This window comes from Clarias gariepinus, chromosome 24 (genome assembly GCF_024256425.1).
Source record: "Clarias gariepinus isolate MV-2021 ecotype Netherlands chromosome 24, CGAR_prim_01v2, whole genome shotgun sequence".
NCBI classification, from domain to species: Eukaryota; Metazoa; Chordata; class Actinopteri; order Siluriformes; family Clariidae; genus Clarias; species Clarias gariepinus.
The window spans coordinates 11,846,051-11,862,545 of record NC_071123.1 but is presented as its reverse complement, the minus strand read 5'-3'; the positions used below and the strand labels follow the sequence as shown (position 1 = coordinate 11,862,545).

General features: G+C 40.1%; 1 protein-coding gene across 5 annotated transcripts in view; it reads left to right on the top strand.

Annotated features, from left to right (window-relative positions):
- coro1cb (coronin, actin binding protein, 1Cb) overlaps positions 1-16,495 on the top strand; it is a 93,466-nt gene that overhangs the window by 51,526 nt on the left and 25,445 nt on the right. For all 5 annotated transcript variants that reach the window (XM_053485846.1, XM_053485848.1, XM_053485849.1 and 2 more), the window contains 2 exons: positions 11,550-11,731; positions 11,930-12,049. In XM_053485846.1, the coding sequence (XP_053341821.1) occupies positions 11,550-11,731; positions 11,930-12,049 (302 nt within the window). The remainder of the gene's footprint in view (positions 1-11,549; positions 11,732-11,929; positions 12,050-16,495) is intronic.

Sequence of the window (16,495 nt, the reverse complement as noted above, 5' to 3'; positions counted from 1 at the left end):
ACCAGGATAATCAACCCATGTGCAGTTCGACTCCTACTCCCCTCGTCCATGCGACGGATCCACCCTACGTTCCACGTTTCCCAGCTACGACGCGTCATCAATTGTCCACTAAGCCAGCATTCCTGACAGTTGTTTTTATATCGGCTGTTTTCTTGTCAATATGCTTTGTGAGGTCGTCTTTAGTTTCTTGAATGGCAAGGAGAATTTTACTGAAGGATATTTCTTTTTCCCCGTCCGCCATGTTTCCTGCGGTTACCGCGTGCAGGTGCCGTGGAGTTTGAGTTGTGGCTTTCTTTTGCTTTTTATGTCCTAAGTTGTAGCTTGCCATACAAAGGTGATCTTAATAGCTTTGCCTCATGCAAACAAATTAAATTGTTGAGAGGTTAAATCAGGATAAAGGCAGATGCTAGGTGCCACTACCGAGAGCTCACGAACACACGTCTGTACTCATCCGCTGCATCCGCTGACTCCCTGTGTTCAATTATTTTAATGTTTATACAACACATTGTATTTGCTATAGTTACTTTATTTTATTTTTTCTTTACATTTTTACATACATTCTTACACATGTAATTTAAATTTTGAGAACCATGTATGGTCTAGGTCAATCTTTAAGGTTCTACTTCTTCTTCTTTGTCCTTCGGCTGTTCCCTTTCAGGGGTCGCCACAGCGAAACATCTGCCTCCATCTAACCCTATTTTCTGCATCCTCTTCTCTCACACCAACTAACTTCATGTCCTCTCCCACTGCATCCATAAATCAACTTTTTGGTCTTCCTCTAGACCTCCTGCCTGGCAGTTCCAACCTCAGCATCCTTCTACCGATATATTCACCATCTCCCCTCTGAACAGTCCAAACCACCTCAATCTAGCCTTTCTGACTTTATCTCCAAAACATGTAACATGGGTTGTCCCTCTGATGAACTCAGTCTTGATCCTATCCATCCTAGTCACTCCCAAGGAGAACCTCAACATCTTCAGCTCTGCTACCTGCAACTCTGCCTTCTGTCTTTTCTTCAGTGCCACTGTCTCTAGCCATAGAGCATTGCTGGTCTCACCACTGTCCTGTACACCTTTCCTTTAATTCTTGCTGATACTCTTTTTATCGCACAGCACACCTGACACTTTTCTCCACCCATTCCAACTTGCCTGTACCAGCCTCTTCACTTCTCTTCGCACTCTCGATTGCTCTGGACCATTGACCCTAAGTACTTAAAGATCTGCACCTTCTTTACCTTTGCTCCCTGAAGCTTCACCATTCCTCTTGGGTTCCTCTCATTCACACACATGTATTTCGTCTTGCTGCGGCTAACCTTTATTCCTCTGCTTTCCAGAGCGTACCTCCACCTCTTCAAATTTTCCTCGACCTTTTCCCTGCTCTCGCTACAAAGCACAATGTCATCTGCAAACATCATAGTCCATGGATACTTCTTTCTAACCTTATCTGTCAACCTGTCCATCACCAAAACAAACAAAAAGGGGCTCAGAGCCAATTCTTGATGCAGACCCACCTCCACCTTGAACTCTTCTTTCACACCTACAGCACATCTCACCACGGTCTTACAGCTCTCATGTCCTGCACCACTCTAACATACTTCCCTTCTTTCCAGACTTCCTCATACAACACCACAGCCCCTCTCGTCGTACACTTTCTCTAGATCTACAAAAACACAATGCAACTCTTTATTACCTTCTCTGTACTTCTCCTTCAGCATCCTCAAAGCAAATACTGCGTCTGATGTACTCTTTCTAGGCATGAAACCATATTGCTGCTCACACATGCTCACCTATGCCCTTAATCTAGCTTCCATTACTCTTTCCCACAGCTTTATTGTCTGGCTCATTAGCTTTATGCCTCTGTAATTGCCACAGCTCTGCACATGTCTCTTCTTCTTAAAAATCGGCACCAATACACTTCTCCTCCATTCCTCTAGAATCCTCTCACTCTCCAAGATCTTGTTAACCAAACTAGTCAGAAACTCTACTGCCACCTCTCCCAAGCACTTCCATACCTCCACAGGTATGCCATCAGGACCAACAGCCTTTCCACTCTTCATCCTCTTCAACGCCCTTCTCACCTCACTTTTACTAATATTTGCTACTTCCTGCTCCACAACAGTCACATCTTCTACTTTTCGTTCCCTTTCATTTTCCTCATTCATCAACTTTTCAAAGTCCTCCATCCATCTTTCTATTACCCTCCTGGCATCTGTCAGTACATTTCCATTTCTATCTTTAATTACTCTAACCTGCTGCACATCCTTCCCATCTCTATCTCTCTGCCCCGCCAACCTGTACAAATCCACCTCACCCTCCTTACTATCCAATCTAGCATACAAGTCCTCATATGCTCTTCGTTTGGCCTTTGCCACCTCTACCTTCACTTTATGCTGTATCTCCCTGTAATCCTGTCTACTTTTTTCAGTCCTCTCAGAGTCCCACTTCTTCTTAGCCAGCCTCTTTTCCTGTATACCAGTCCCCTACCAGTCTCCCTGATCACATCGGCTGTAGTTGTCCAGTCAACTGAAAGCCCCTCCTGACCACCCATAGCCTGTCTCAACTCCTCCCTAAAGACTACACAACATTCTTCCTTTCTCAGCTTTTCACCACCACTTTCAGCTTCCACCACTTTGTCCTCTGCTCTGCCTTTGTTCTCTTCACCTTCCTCACCACCAGGGTTATTTTATGCACCACCATTCTGTGTTGTCTGGTTGCACTCTCCCCTACCAACACTTTGCAGTTACTGATCTCTTTCAGATTACAACGTTGACACAAGATGTAGTCCACCTGTAGTCCAAGAGTGCTTCTGCCCCCACTCATATTTAATTCAATTCAATTTTATTTATATAGCGCTTTTACAATGGTCATTGTCTTAAAGCAGCTTCACAAAACTAAAAGAATTTTTTAGAAAAGAAAATATTTGTAAGTGTGTATGTGTGAGAAAAATGTGTCTAGATAATAATGAGATAAATGAATGATGAATAAAATGTCTCTGATAAGCAAGCCAAGGGTGACGGCGACGGTGGCAAGGAAAAACTTCCTGAGATGGCAATAGGAAGAAACCTTGAGAGGAACCAGACTCAATCAGGGAACCCATCTTTATTTGGGTGATAACAGATAGAAATTATATAACATCATGTGTGTTGTGCAGGTGAAAGTTCAATATAACAGAAGTTATTTAAATTAACATGAAGTCCAGTTCAGCACAGGGAGTCAGTAGGTGCAAAGGGCAGATGGGGTCTGGGTCACTGGAAGCACAGGAGCAGCATGCGTGGCTCCAATCATCATCATAAAGCAGAATCCTGCTGGAGCTGGTCCTTTTCTGGATGCCCCAGAAATCTTGCAGGGTTGGCCTTTGTCTACTAAAGTTGGCACAATCTCCCGATGCCTCGGGCTTAGTAGAAAAATACAGAACAGATGGAGAGAATTAGCGTAGTTGCCATTCTTATATGTCACCCTATGTTCCTGCCACTTCTGGACAAAAGTATTTACTACTGCCATTCCCATCCTCTTTGCAAAGTCCACCACAATCTGTCCTTCTACATTCCTGTCCTGAAGAACAAACCTGCCCATCACATTTTCATCACCTCTGTTTCCTTCCCCAACATGTCCATTGAAGTCCGCACCAATCACCAATCTCTCACCTCTGGGGATGCTCTGCATCACTTCATCTAACCCACTCCAGAATGTCTCCTTCTCTTCTAACTCACATCCTACCTGTGGTGCATAGCCACTAACAACATTGAACATCACCCCTTCAATTTCCAGCTTCAGACTCATTACCCTATCTGATACTCTCTTCACCTTTAGAACGTTTCTTACAAACTCCTCTTTCAGAATAACTCCTACTGCATTTCTTTTCCTATCCACACCATGGTAAAACAATTTGAATCCTAAGCCTCTAGCCTTGCCACCTTTCCACCTGGTCTCCTGGACGCACAGTATATCCACCTTCCTTGTCTGCATCATATCAACCAACTCTCTTGCCTTCCCTGTAATAGTCCCAACATTCAAAGTCCTTACTATCATCCCTAAACTTTTGCCTTTCCTTTTCTCTCTGCTTTTGAACACGCCTTCCTCCCCTCCTTTTTCGACCAACAGTAGCCCAATTTTCCCTGGCACCCAGTAGGTTAACAGCACCGGTGGCGGTCGTTGTTATCCCGGGCCGCGACCAATCTGTTATGGAAATGGTATTTGTGATTCACATCATTGATTTGGCAAACGTTTTACGTCGGATGCCCTTCCTGACACAACCCTCTGCATTTATCCAGACTTGGGACTGGCACAAGAATACACTGGATTGCGCCCCTCAATGGTTGCATTCTTTAAGGTTCTACTAAAAACAAAGTAAAATATATTAATACATAGATAAAAATGTAAATGTATTAAAATAAAAATTTTATGTACTTTATTTTTTTATATATTTATTTTAATAAAATATATTTCTCACATTTGTTTATAAGTCATTAGAATGTACTTTGGAAAATGTAGATGTGTAAAAATGGTCTTCTGGTGAAGTTTGTTATTATATTGAATACAAATTGATCTTTATTTTGTTATTGTCTATTAAGGGTGGAAAGATATGCTTTTGGCCAGGCAGTGTATTATGACATTTTAAATATAAGGAGATAATAATCATAATTCTGTACTTACTGTATGAGTATTAAATCAAGGGTGTGTCTGATCTAATTTCTGTTGTGTTCAACAAAGTCTACTTAATGTTTGCTTATTAATAATTTTATGTACAATTATTTATTTAGATGTAACCAATCTAATATTTAGATGACACTGTGGCTTAGTGGTTAGCACAGTGCACCTCCAGGGTCTGGCTTTGATTTTCGCCTATGATCTGTGTACATGAAGTTTGCATGTTCTTGCTTTATTTGGTGGGTCTCCTTTGCCAGTTCACTACCACAGTCCAAAAACATGCCAATTAGGCTAGTTGGCCATAGTGTGTGAATAAGCGTGTGCGTGCATGTGGGTATGTATATGTATGGATAGACTGGCTAGAGACTGGGTCAGGCTTTTAATCAGCAAAGCAACCAAACGGGCAGGGGTGACTGTGAAGGAACTGGAGTGACCCACAGCTGAGATGGAAGATGGCCTTAAAAACTTTAAAAAACAGGCTAACTTTGGAATTTTCCAAAAGACAGGCTGGACACAATTCATTTAAACATGTCTTGCCATTGTGGCAAGCCATGAGAATTGCTGGTCACCAATGGTTTTCATCCAGTTTGACACAATTCTATCGAATCTATGCAAAGCTAATGGAAACATATAGCAGATGACTTAAAGCTATAATTGCAGACAAAAATACAAAGTGTTGATCCACCCACTGTAATCAATCTGCTTTTTTGTTTAGTTAACCTTTACATTATAAAATATATTTTGCAAGACATTTTGAGACACATTCTGTAAATCAAGTTATATTACAATTGAATCCAAAACTATTTTCAAGTAGACACATCATATTGATTTAGGCAAAAACTGCTTGTTTCACATTAGGCATATAGACTAGGCCACTGACAAATTTTAATTTGGTTTAATGTGTTTTTTATTAGGGATGCACCGAAATTTCGGCCGCCGAAAATTTTCGGCCGAAATAGCATTATCGGTTTCGGCCGAAACGTAAGAAAGCGCCGAAAATAAAAGCCGAAATTGTCGCCACGCCTCTCCCATCCTCCCGTCTCGTTCGCGCTGTCATTACGCATCAAACACGGAGTATGTCGGCGGTTTGGAAGCACTTCAAAGTTTCAGATGAGGACAGCAAAGTTGCAATATGCAAAATTTTTTTAATACAAAAAAAAAATTATTATTTTAAACATGTTTTTTAATGAAGCCATTTTCGGTTTCGGTATCGGTTTTCGGCCAAGTGCATCCAAAAATTTCGGTTTCGTTTTCGGCCCAGAATTTTCATTTCGGTGCATCCCTAGTTTTTATAATTTTTTTCCAATATTTTCATCTCAAATCAATAAAATTTTACCTATATGTTCTCCTTTTATCATGGCATATACTGTACATGAAACATAGCAGTGCTTAAGAGGCCTCCAAGTCCCCAGCATGATTGGAAATCTTTTATGACATCCTAAGTAAGTCTCTGAGCCTTTGAAGATATTTTCCATACTTTTGAGTTGGTGGTGAACATTTTACTGTAAACATATGACTTATTAGATTTTAAATTAAAATTTTATTTGCCACATACAGTCATACACAGTGGCAGTGAAATGCTTAGCCGACTGTCAGTGACCTTAAAATAAAAGATTATTAATATGAAATAAATATGAAAAGAAAATTGAAGGTAAATTTAACTAATATGAATAAAATAACTGTACAGTACAAAATATATGAAGAATATAGACAAATAAGAAAACCAACTGTACCAAAAAGAAAATATATTTTTGTGGATTTTTTTGTGTAGGAATGCAGTTAAATAAAAATAGAAATGTCCAAGGGGTGTGCGAATGTGCCTGAAAGTGTCATGATTCACATATTTAAAATGACTATGGAAATCTAACGTGACTATGTGCATGGAATGTCCAGGGGGTGTGCAAATATGCCTGAAGTTACATATTTAAAGTGACTTATGTTAGAGTAAATAACTAATGTCCACTAATGGGCAGGTGTGGCCACTAGTGTCAGTGAAGGCCCGGAATGTCCAGAGTGAGTGCAAAAACCATGTGTTGATGTGCAAAATGGATCAGTACTTTGTGGTGTACTGATTGAGAGACCGTTTCGCCTGCGGGAAGAAGCTCCTCCTCAGTCTTTCTGTGTTGGTCTTCAGGAAGCGAAATCGCTTTGGGGTGCCTGAGGTCCTTCACGATCTTCCTGTCCTTGGTCCAGCACTGCTTGCTGTAGATTGAGTGCAGGTCAGGGAGCTTGGTGCAAATGATGCGCTTAGCTGATCGCACCACCCACTGTAGAGCTCATCTGTCCTGCATGGTGCTGTTCCCAAACCAGGTCGTGATGTTTCCTGTCAGGATGCTCTCTATGGTGCAGAAGTAAAAATTCCTGAGCACCCTGGAGGGCAGCTTGAAGTCTCTCAAGCATCTGAGGTGGAAGAGACGCTGCTGGGCCTTTTTCACCAAGGTGTTGATGTGACAGGACCATGTCAGGTTCTGCGAGATGTAAACACAGAGGTATCTGAAGCTGTCCACTCTCTTCACGGGGCTCTTGTTGATGACGGGGGTCTGGTAGCCCCTCTCCTGCTTAGTACTAAAGTCCACTATCAACTCCTTTGTCGTGCTGATGTTTAGAAGCAGATTGTTTCTCTGGCACCAGTTCTCCAGATTTTCAATCTTCTTCAGGTAGGCCGTCTTATCGTTGTCAGTGATCAGGCCCACCACGACGGTGTCATCAGCAAATTTGATGATAGTGGTGGAGTTGGTAGAGGCTACGCAGTCGTGCGTGTACAATTATTACAGCAGGGGGTTCAGAACACAACCCTGGCGGGCTCCAGTGCTGAGAGTGAGGGAGGATGAGACATGTCTGCCCATCTTTACTGCCCGTGGTCTGCCAATCAGGAAATTGGAGATCCACTGACACAGAGATGAGCTGAGTCCCAGGTGCTCCAGATTGGTGGTAAGTGTGGTTATGGTATTGAATGCTGAACTGTAGTCGATGAAAAGCATTTTAACATAATTCCCCCTTCTAGTGTTCAGGTGAAAAAGAGATGTAGGGAGGAGATGAGAGATTCGGGCGGTATGCAAACTGTAATGGGTCCAGTGTGTCGGGTAGTGAAGAGATGATGAAGTCTCTGACCAGGCGCTCAAAGCATTTCATCACTATTAAGGTGAGGGCTACAGTGCGATAGTCATTGAGGGAGGCAGGATGTGGTTTCTTTTGGCAGAGATGTCTGCAATTGTCTGCCATTAGACCTTTTTAAATTAACTGAATTTAAATCAGTATAGTGATACTAACCCAACCCCTGCTTGGGTTAATTAATTATATTGATATAAGAACATTATCTATCCATCGTCTATACTGCTTGTCCTCTGTAGGGTTGCAACGGTCCAGGGCACAAGGCCTGTCGTTATTTTTATTATTATTTAAATTTTTTAATTTTGGTCATGTCCAATTTTTTTTCCCAGATTTTCTCCCCAATTTAGTTGTGTCCAATTCCTTCCCGTCACTAGGGGGGGCTCCCACATTAAGGCTACTTACTACCACTTAGCCAGGAGGGCCGTGGGCTGTCACGTGTTTCCTCGAAACGTGACTCCAGCCGACCTCTTCTTTTCAAACTGCTCACGCACGGTTGGGGGCAGCGTCACACACTCGGAGGACAGTGCTATCTGCTCCCTCCGCGTGCGCGAGCTCACAGACGCCCCGCGAATTGCGTATAGCCGCGATTAATGTGGGAGCACTAGTACCTCTCATCCCTCCCCGCTGAGAGAGCTCGGCCAATTTAGCTCTCTCGAGGTCTCTGGCTATGAAAGGTTACAGCATCACCCGGGAACCGAACCAGCACCTCCGGATGATAGAGCGAGCACTTTACCACTGTGCCACTCGGAGGCGAGGCCTGTCTTTATACTATGAGAAAAAACTAAGGTACCTTCACGAATTCCACCAAACACGGTGAGGACATGCAAATTTCTTACACATAAACCGAGGTGATATTTGAACCCCCATCTCTGGAGGTGCAAGGCAACAATGCTAACCGCTAAGTCACTATGTCAGTCACAATTATTATTAATAAATAAATTACATTCGTAAATGTAAAATTATAAACATTTAAAGTGTAATTATTTAAAATGAAAACTCCTGAGTTCTAATTTTTTAACAGTGCATAACTTTTTAAATGCATAACTATGGTTCTATGCATATAATATGCACTTCTTTTGGGTGTAACAATGTAAACATATCTATCCACACCTCTGACAACGCATATGAGTAAAATAATTAGGGAAAGCTCTTATTTCTCTTGGCAGTGTAATTGACTATATAACTACTGATTTCTTTTCTAACAAAGTTCAGACAGGTGACATAGATATATGGTCATAAAAAAGTTTTTGAGGGGTTTTTAAGTTTACACACTTAAATGTGTTCTATGTAAAACTAAAATCATCCAATTGTAGCGAGTCATGGTATTGAAAACATAAAACAACCTCAGATGACTAACAAAATACAACCCTCACTGTGCTGTGCAAAAATAAAACCTAAGAGACAGAATCTAAAAAGAAAAATACGGAAATCACATTGTATGATTTTTTTAAAACAATTTATTTGTGAATTACTTTGTCAAATAAGTATTTGATCACTTGCTTATCAGCCAGATTTCTGACCCTCAAATACCTGTTATTTTGCTTTTAAATAGTCCAGCTACACTCTGCTCATGATTCTTAATTAGTCGCGCCTGTTTGAGGTTGTTAGCTGTCATAAAGACACCTGTGCACCCCACAACATGGGCAAAAGCAAAGAGCTGTCAAAAACACAAGAGACAAAATTGTAGACCTTCACAAAGTTAGAAGCAGCTTGGTGAAAAAAGAACAACTGTTGGAGCAAATTGCCGAAAATGGAAGAGGCTTATGATGACTGTCAATGTCCCTCAGTCTGGGGCCCCACGAAAGATCTTGCCTTGTTGGGTATCAATGATGATAAGAATGATGAAGAATCAGCCCAGAAATACACGGGAGGAGCTGGGGATGCCGTGAAGAGAGCTGGGACCATCGTTTCCAAGGCTACTATCAGTAATACTCTAAGACATCATGGTTTAAAATCTTGCATCGCATGGAAGGTTCCCCTGCTTAAGTCAGCCCATGTCCAGACCCGTCTGTAGTTTTTTAGGGACCATCAGGATGATTCAGAAGAGTCATGGAAGAAAGTTCTGTCGTCAGATGAGACCAAAGTAGAACTTTTTGGTCTTAACTCCATTCTCCATGTTTGGAGGAAAAAGAATGATGAGTATCATCCCAATAATACCATACCTACAGTGAAGCATGGGGCTGGAAGCATCATGTTTTGGGGGTGTTTTTCTGCACAGGGGACAGGGGACTGCACTGTATTAAGGAGAGGATGAACATGTATTGTGACATATTGAGCAAAAACCTCCTTCTCTCAGTCTGAGCATTAAAGATGGATCGTGGCTGGGTCTTCCAACATGACAATGACCCAAAGCACACAGCCTGGAAAACCAAAAGAAAAGAAGCAAAAAAAAAAAAAAAAGAAGTGGCTCCGTAAGAAGAATATCAAGGTTCTAGCCAGTCTCCAGACCTAAATCCAATAGAAAATCTTTGAAGGGAGCTGAAATTCCGTGTTGCTCAGCGACAGCCCCGAAAGCTGACAGATCTGTAGAGAGTAGAAGATCTGTATAAAGGAGTGGGCCAAAATCCCTACTGCAGTGTGTGCAAACCTGCTGAAGAACTACAGGAACCGTTTGACCTCTGTAATTGTTAACAAAGGCTTCTGTACCAAATATTAAACATTTTTGACTCAGGTGATCAAATACTTATTTGACACAGTAATTTAATAATAGATTGTTAAAAAATCATAAAATGTGATTTCAGGATTTTTCTTTTTAGATTCTGTCTCTCACAGTGGAAATGCACCTATGCTGAAAATTGTAGACCCCTCCTTGATTTTTAAGTAAGAGAACTTGCAAAATTACAGAGTGATCAAATACTTATTGACCTCACTGTGTGTATGTGTATATGTGTATATATATATATATATATATATATATATATACACAACTAGTCCCTAGTTCGACTTATGAATGATTTTTTTTATAAATCGGATATGTTAGTCCGACAACGGGAATTTTATACGCCATTGACACGAATACACAATGTTAAGCATACCCATCCACTTGACTAAATCTTTCCCTGTTTCTCACATTGCCTTTATTTGGCCAAAAATCATAATCGCGCCTAAGAGAATGTATCTCACACATGTCAAATGTAACAGTGTCGTCTCTGCTTCTTTAAATTGCGAGGGGAATCTCAGACGCAATTTTGTCTCAGAGCTGTTTTCCACTGTATTAGACTGTGAACTTTGTTTTGTTGAGGATTTTTTAAAATTAGGATTATTCACCATCAGGACAACCATTTTCTATCATTGTGCTTCCGCACTGATTTATTGAAACCGGTGAGGCCGACCCCTTTTCTCCCACACCCCCCACTTGCACACACCAACAATATACTGGACTTTAGACATTTTATACACTGACTTACACACTTTAAATATTGTATATAATTAGAAATATTTGTATATTATTCTAAATATTCGTCTATTTTTTGTAAAATACACGAGAGCTTCTTCTGTAATTTGTTCCCTTTTGTATCTGCGGAAATTTGTAACTTGAATGTTTCTAAGTCAGTGACTACCTTTACAGAGTATTATTTTAATATATTTTAATATAAATATTAAGTTTTTCTTTTCATAAAGGGAAAAGAGAGCCATTTTTGGATCATTGCATTTGAAATGAAAAAAAAAAAATGGTTAAACATGCTCTGGGTTTTAAGGGCTATTTACCTTCTATGACAGCTTTTTAAAAAAAGTATTTGGAAACATTAGGAGCCTGCAGTTGCTGCATGAACATCTCTTCCCTTTGTTTAGGATGTGATAATGTGATTTTGATCTGGAATGTGGGAACTGGTGAGGTCCTCATCACACTGGATGACATGCACCCAGACATGATCTTCAGCGTGTGCTGGAACCGCAATGGTAGCCTCATTTGTACTGCTTGCAAGGACAAGAAAGTGCGAGTCATTGACCCTCGAAAGGCCAAGATCACTGCAGTTAGTAGCATGCACTTGATTACGCTGATTATTGTTCCAAAATATTAGGCAGTATCATACACTAAAAATAAAAAATAGAAATAAGGGTAACAAACTCACTTATTTGTTGTACCTGCCATTCTACATCTTGTGCACCTTTATTGTGTAATTGATTATCGTTTACTTTACTTACTTACCTCTTTGCTGTATCTTTTACAGGAGAAAGATAAAGCTCATGAGGGTGCACGGCCCATGAGAGCCATTTTTCTCGCCGACGGCAACATTTTCACCACTGGCTTTAGTCGCATGAGTGAGAGACAACTTGCCTTATGGAACTCGGTAAGGCCTGAACTGCTCCCCTCTGTGATTAGATTTGTAGAAAAGATATTTTATAAGTGTTAAACAATATGTTTTACAATGACAACTGCTCATTCCCCTTCGTGGGACAATATGGCCTTCAACCTTCTGTTCAATCTGTCAATCACCAGAAAGAAATGGTGCTTTTTTACTAGATCTGGTGCATTCTTTTTCAGTGAGGCAGGTATGCTGTTGATGTGGAAAAAAAAATAGTTAGCCCATCCCAGGAATTGCCTTACTTATTCTCTCATTACTTAAATGATTATGTCACCCAAAAATCCAGAGGCAGACCATCCTTTCCACAAGATGTTGAATCATCACTGGGTTTCTAAAACAAAACAGACAAGTCACTGGTCTAATCCAAAGAAAGCATAACATGCTAAATTATATTGCAATAGTAGTCGTTATCATGTTATTGCAGATTGTTATTATCCGTATTTTCCGGACTATATTTTGACTATATTTAGGCATTTGGCAGGCACTCTTATTCAAAGCCACTTACAAAAAAGGTAATTTGAAGGGGGGGGGAGTAGTCCAGTCTTGAAATAACAATGGACTGAACAAGCACCTGAGTAGCCTGTAAATAAAGAAATGGGCAGATTCTTCTGATGTTGTAAAGAAGAAATCGACAAGAGCAAGTAAGGTTACCAATGTGTGGGGGAAAATGACAGATGATTGTCCACGGTTACCCTAAGATTGCGGGCAGTGGCTGAAGGAGTGATTTGATTGTTGTCCAGGGATACCACAAAGTCTTGACCTGGGGATGAGTCACCAGGGATGAACAGCATTGTCGCAAAAATGTTGTGATGTGTTGTTAAATAGAAAAAACATAATAGTCACTTTGTTGTATAAGTCACATTTCTTTTATTTACTTTTATTTATTTAAGCACCCAAATGCTTCAAATTAATCAAAAAACACTTCAGTAGAAATAGTTAGCTATTAAGATAAATTTATTTTATACTGAAAGCATAGAAATAAGCGATTAGATTAGATTAGATTAAACTTGTACAAGGCAATAAAATGCAGTACTTACAAGTACAAGGCAATGAAATGCAGTTTAGGTCTAACCAGAAGTGCAATAAGCAGAAAGTGCAGGATAAAGGTAGAAGTTCTAAGTACCTTAAAAGGTATATGTGCAGGGAGAAGCTATGGGTAATTTTTTACAGATGGATATTATGTGAGCATAATATACAGATTGCTTGTAACTATAATCAGAAATTTACAATAGATGAACAGCATAGACAAGTTGCTATTAACTGTAGTCAGGAATTTGCAAATAGATATAAACATAATGTACAGGTTGCTATTTTCTATAGACAGGAATTTTTAGTAGACATGTACAGATATATACGCAATCAGAGTTTACAAATGTATTGTGCATGGATATTTGTTTCTTTAAACAGGTATGTACATTGTAGTGCAGTCCATATTAAATAGTGTAATGGTAATGGAAAGAGTATAGGGGGGTTTAAGGGGTGGCCAGGTGTCAGTGAGGGGCAGAGTTTAATAAGGAGACAGCTCTGGGAAAGAAGCTGCTTCTCAGTCTGCTGGTCCTTGAAGCGCCTACCAGAAGGCAGGAGAGAAAACAGTTTGTGGGTGGAGTGAGAGTAATCTCTGGAGTGATATCCTGGACATTATTCAAAAGGAATTGCAAATTACATTTGCAATTGCGTTTCCCATATGTGGACACACAAAGTGTGCCATAATTCAAATGCAATTGCAAACTTTGCATTACTGTTTGCTATTTCTCCCTAACGAATGCACACTGACTGCCAATTTTTTTATGAATAAATTACCACATTTGCTTTATCACTTTCTCTGTGTCGCCAATCTAACCTGCCAAAACTTAAACGCAATTACTAATTTATTTACACGGAAACCTGTCAATCAGCATCAGGGGTGGGTCTATACTGTGGGGTGGGATTGTATGTGGAGTGATGTCACTCGCAGTCGCCGACCAAGAGGAGGAAATTTGAGCAATGGAGGTGAACCGCGGTAAAGTTGGTGTTATGCGCCAAAATGCCCCATGCCACAGATTGCACCCCCACAAAATCTCTATCAAACATATTGGGACATCACAATCAAAAATTCATATTATTATCAAATATATTATATTAATAATATCAAATATATTATTAACCCTAGACACGTGACAAATTAATACACGAAAATTAAGACACGTAATACAACTTCTCATATAATGTTTATTTTGTGGCACATTTATTTTGCAGGAGATTGCCATGTAATACAAAAATGTTTACACTAAATAAATATTGTTTATGATGAAAAAATAACACAAAACGATTTTTTATTATAAATAAGCAATATAAAAATATACATGTATATGAAAAAAATATATAATATATATAATATATAATATAATTATTTTTTTCCTATACATGTCTTTTTATATTGCTTATTTTATAATTAAATTCGTTTGGTGCAATTTATAAATCATAAACCTATTAGTTTATGTTCTAATATATTATTTGATAGAGGTTATGTAGGAGGGGCAATCCGTGGCAGGGAGGCATTTTAGCGCATAACATTACAAAAAAAAATTCAATAGCAGACTGTAACAGGAAAAGATCTTAAAATATATTTATTTGTAACAGCTTCTCTGTCCACTCCAGAGTAAGAAAATATGCGATTTGTCATTTTTGTGTTTATTTCTTGATAAACAATGAGATAATTTCGGTTCACCTCCATTGCTCAAATTTCTCCCTCGTGGTCGGCGACTGCGAGTGATGTCACTCCACATACAATCACGCCCCACAGTATAGACCCACCCCTGACGCTGATTTACAGGTTTCCATGTAATGCGTTGGAAATGCAATTGCAAATGGATTAGCGATTGCGTTTGAATTTTGCCCGGCTTCATGCACGACGCAGAAAAAGTGAAAAAGAAAACGTGGTAATTGATTTTGCTATTTAAATATGACTGCCTCATGACTTGTAAGACATGGGAAATGTAAATGGGCTTTTCTTTTTCATCTGAAATTTGGCAGTCAGTGTGCGTTCGTGAGGGCGAAAAAGCAAACGGTAACGCAAAGTTTGCAATTGCATTTGAATTATGGCACACTTTGTGCGTCCACATATGGGAAACGCAATTGCAAATGTAATTTGCAATTCCTTTTGAATAATGTCCTAGATATCACTCCATAGTAATCCTTAAGAATCTTGCTTGCTTGATGCACACACTGTTTCTTCTGGATGTCCTCAATGGCTGGAAGTGGAGTCCCTGCAATACTCTGGGCAGTTTTCACCACCCGCTGCAGTGCCTTGCGCTCAGCAACAGAACAGCTTCCGTACCAAACTGTGACACAGTTGGTTAGGATGCTTTCTATTGTGCAGCGGTAGAAAATCACCAGAGTAGTTGAGGACAGCTGGTTCTTCTTAAGTGTTCTCAAGAAGAAGAGGCGCGGGTGAGCCTTCTTGACCAATAGCACATTAAGGAAAAATCACACTCCTTATCAGCATCACTGAATCCGTTGAACTTCTCATTTTATTTATGCATGTAAAATGTAAAAGTGTGTGTGTGTGTGTGTGTGTGTAATAGAGAGGGAGACAGCACAAGACTGTAGTCATAAAGAGAGTCAAGAAAAAATGCTATGGATCAGTAGCTAACATAACACCAGAGAAAACACAAGAAGTATATTTACCACACACAAGATTTGTCTTCTCATGCTTTCTTTGGTGCTACATTAATCGTGCATTGTCTCTCTCTCTGTCAGACACACACACTTATACTTTTGCATGGATTAATAAAACAAAACTATCCTCACATAAATGGCGGTGTATAGACGCTTGGCCGCTTACAAAAGAAAGTACAGAGAGCTAGGTGCTTTGTTGGCAGGATTTACGGCATTGATCAAATGCTCACGCATTCTTGACCACGGCTCTGTCTTAAGATTTGTCTTCATTACAGAGCCAATTGGATTCATATTCTTAACCATTTGCATTCACTTTATCAGCCACGCCTCCTTCACAAAAAATTTATTCTCTCTTGCCTCTTAACAATTGTCTTAATAATTTTGTGTCCTGTACCTAAATTTCTTGCGCCAAGGTCAGCCGTTTGACAGAATTATTCACCTGATATAGATCCAACTGAGTTTGACTAAATGAGAGCCAAGGCGCCCTTCTCGGAGCACGTCAGCAGGAGCTTCCCGGTACAAAACAAGCCCATACCATCGTCACAGGCTACCCCACCTACTTTTAAGGAGGATCCAGGCACATGCTACTTCTTTCTCTCCCAAGGTTGTCTGTTTTTTGAACTACTGGCCAAGCTCCAGGTGGTCACCAGTTGGTCAACCCTGACCTCAGAGGAGAAGCTTCAGCGGTTCCTCGGCTTCACCAACTTCTACCACCACTTGATTAGGGGCTAAAGCTCCATTGCTGCCTATTTAACGGCTCAAGAAGTGGTTTTG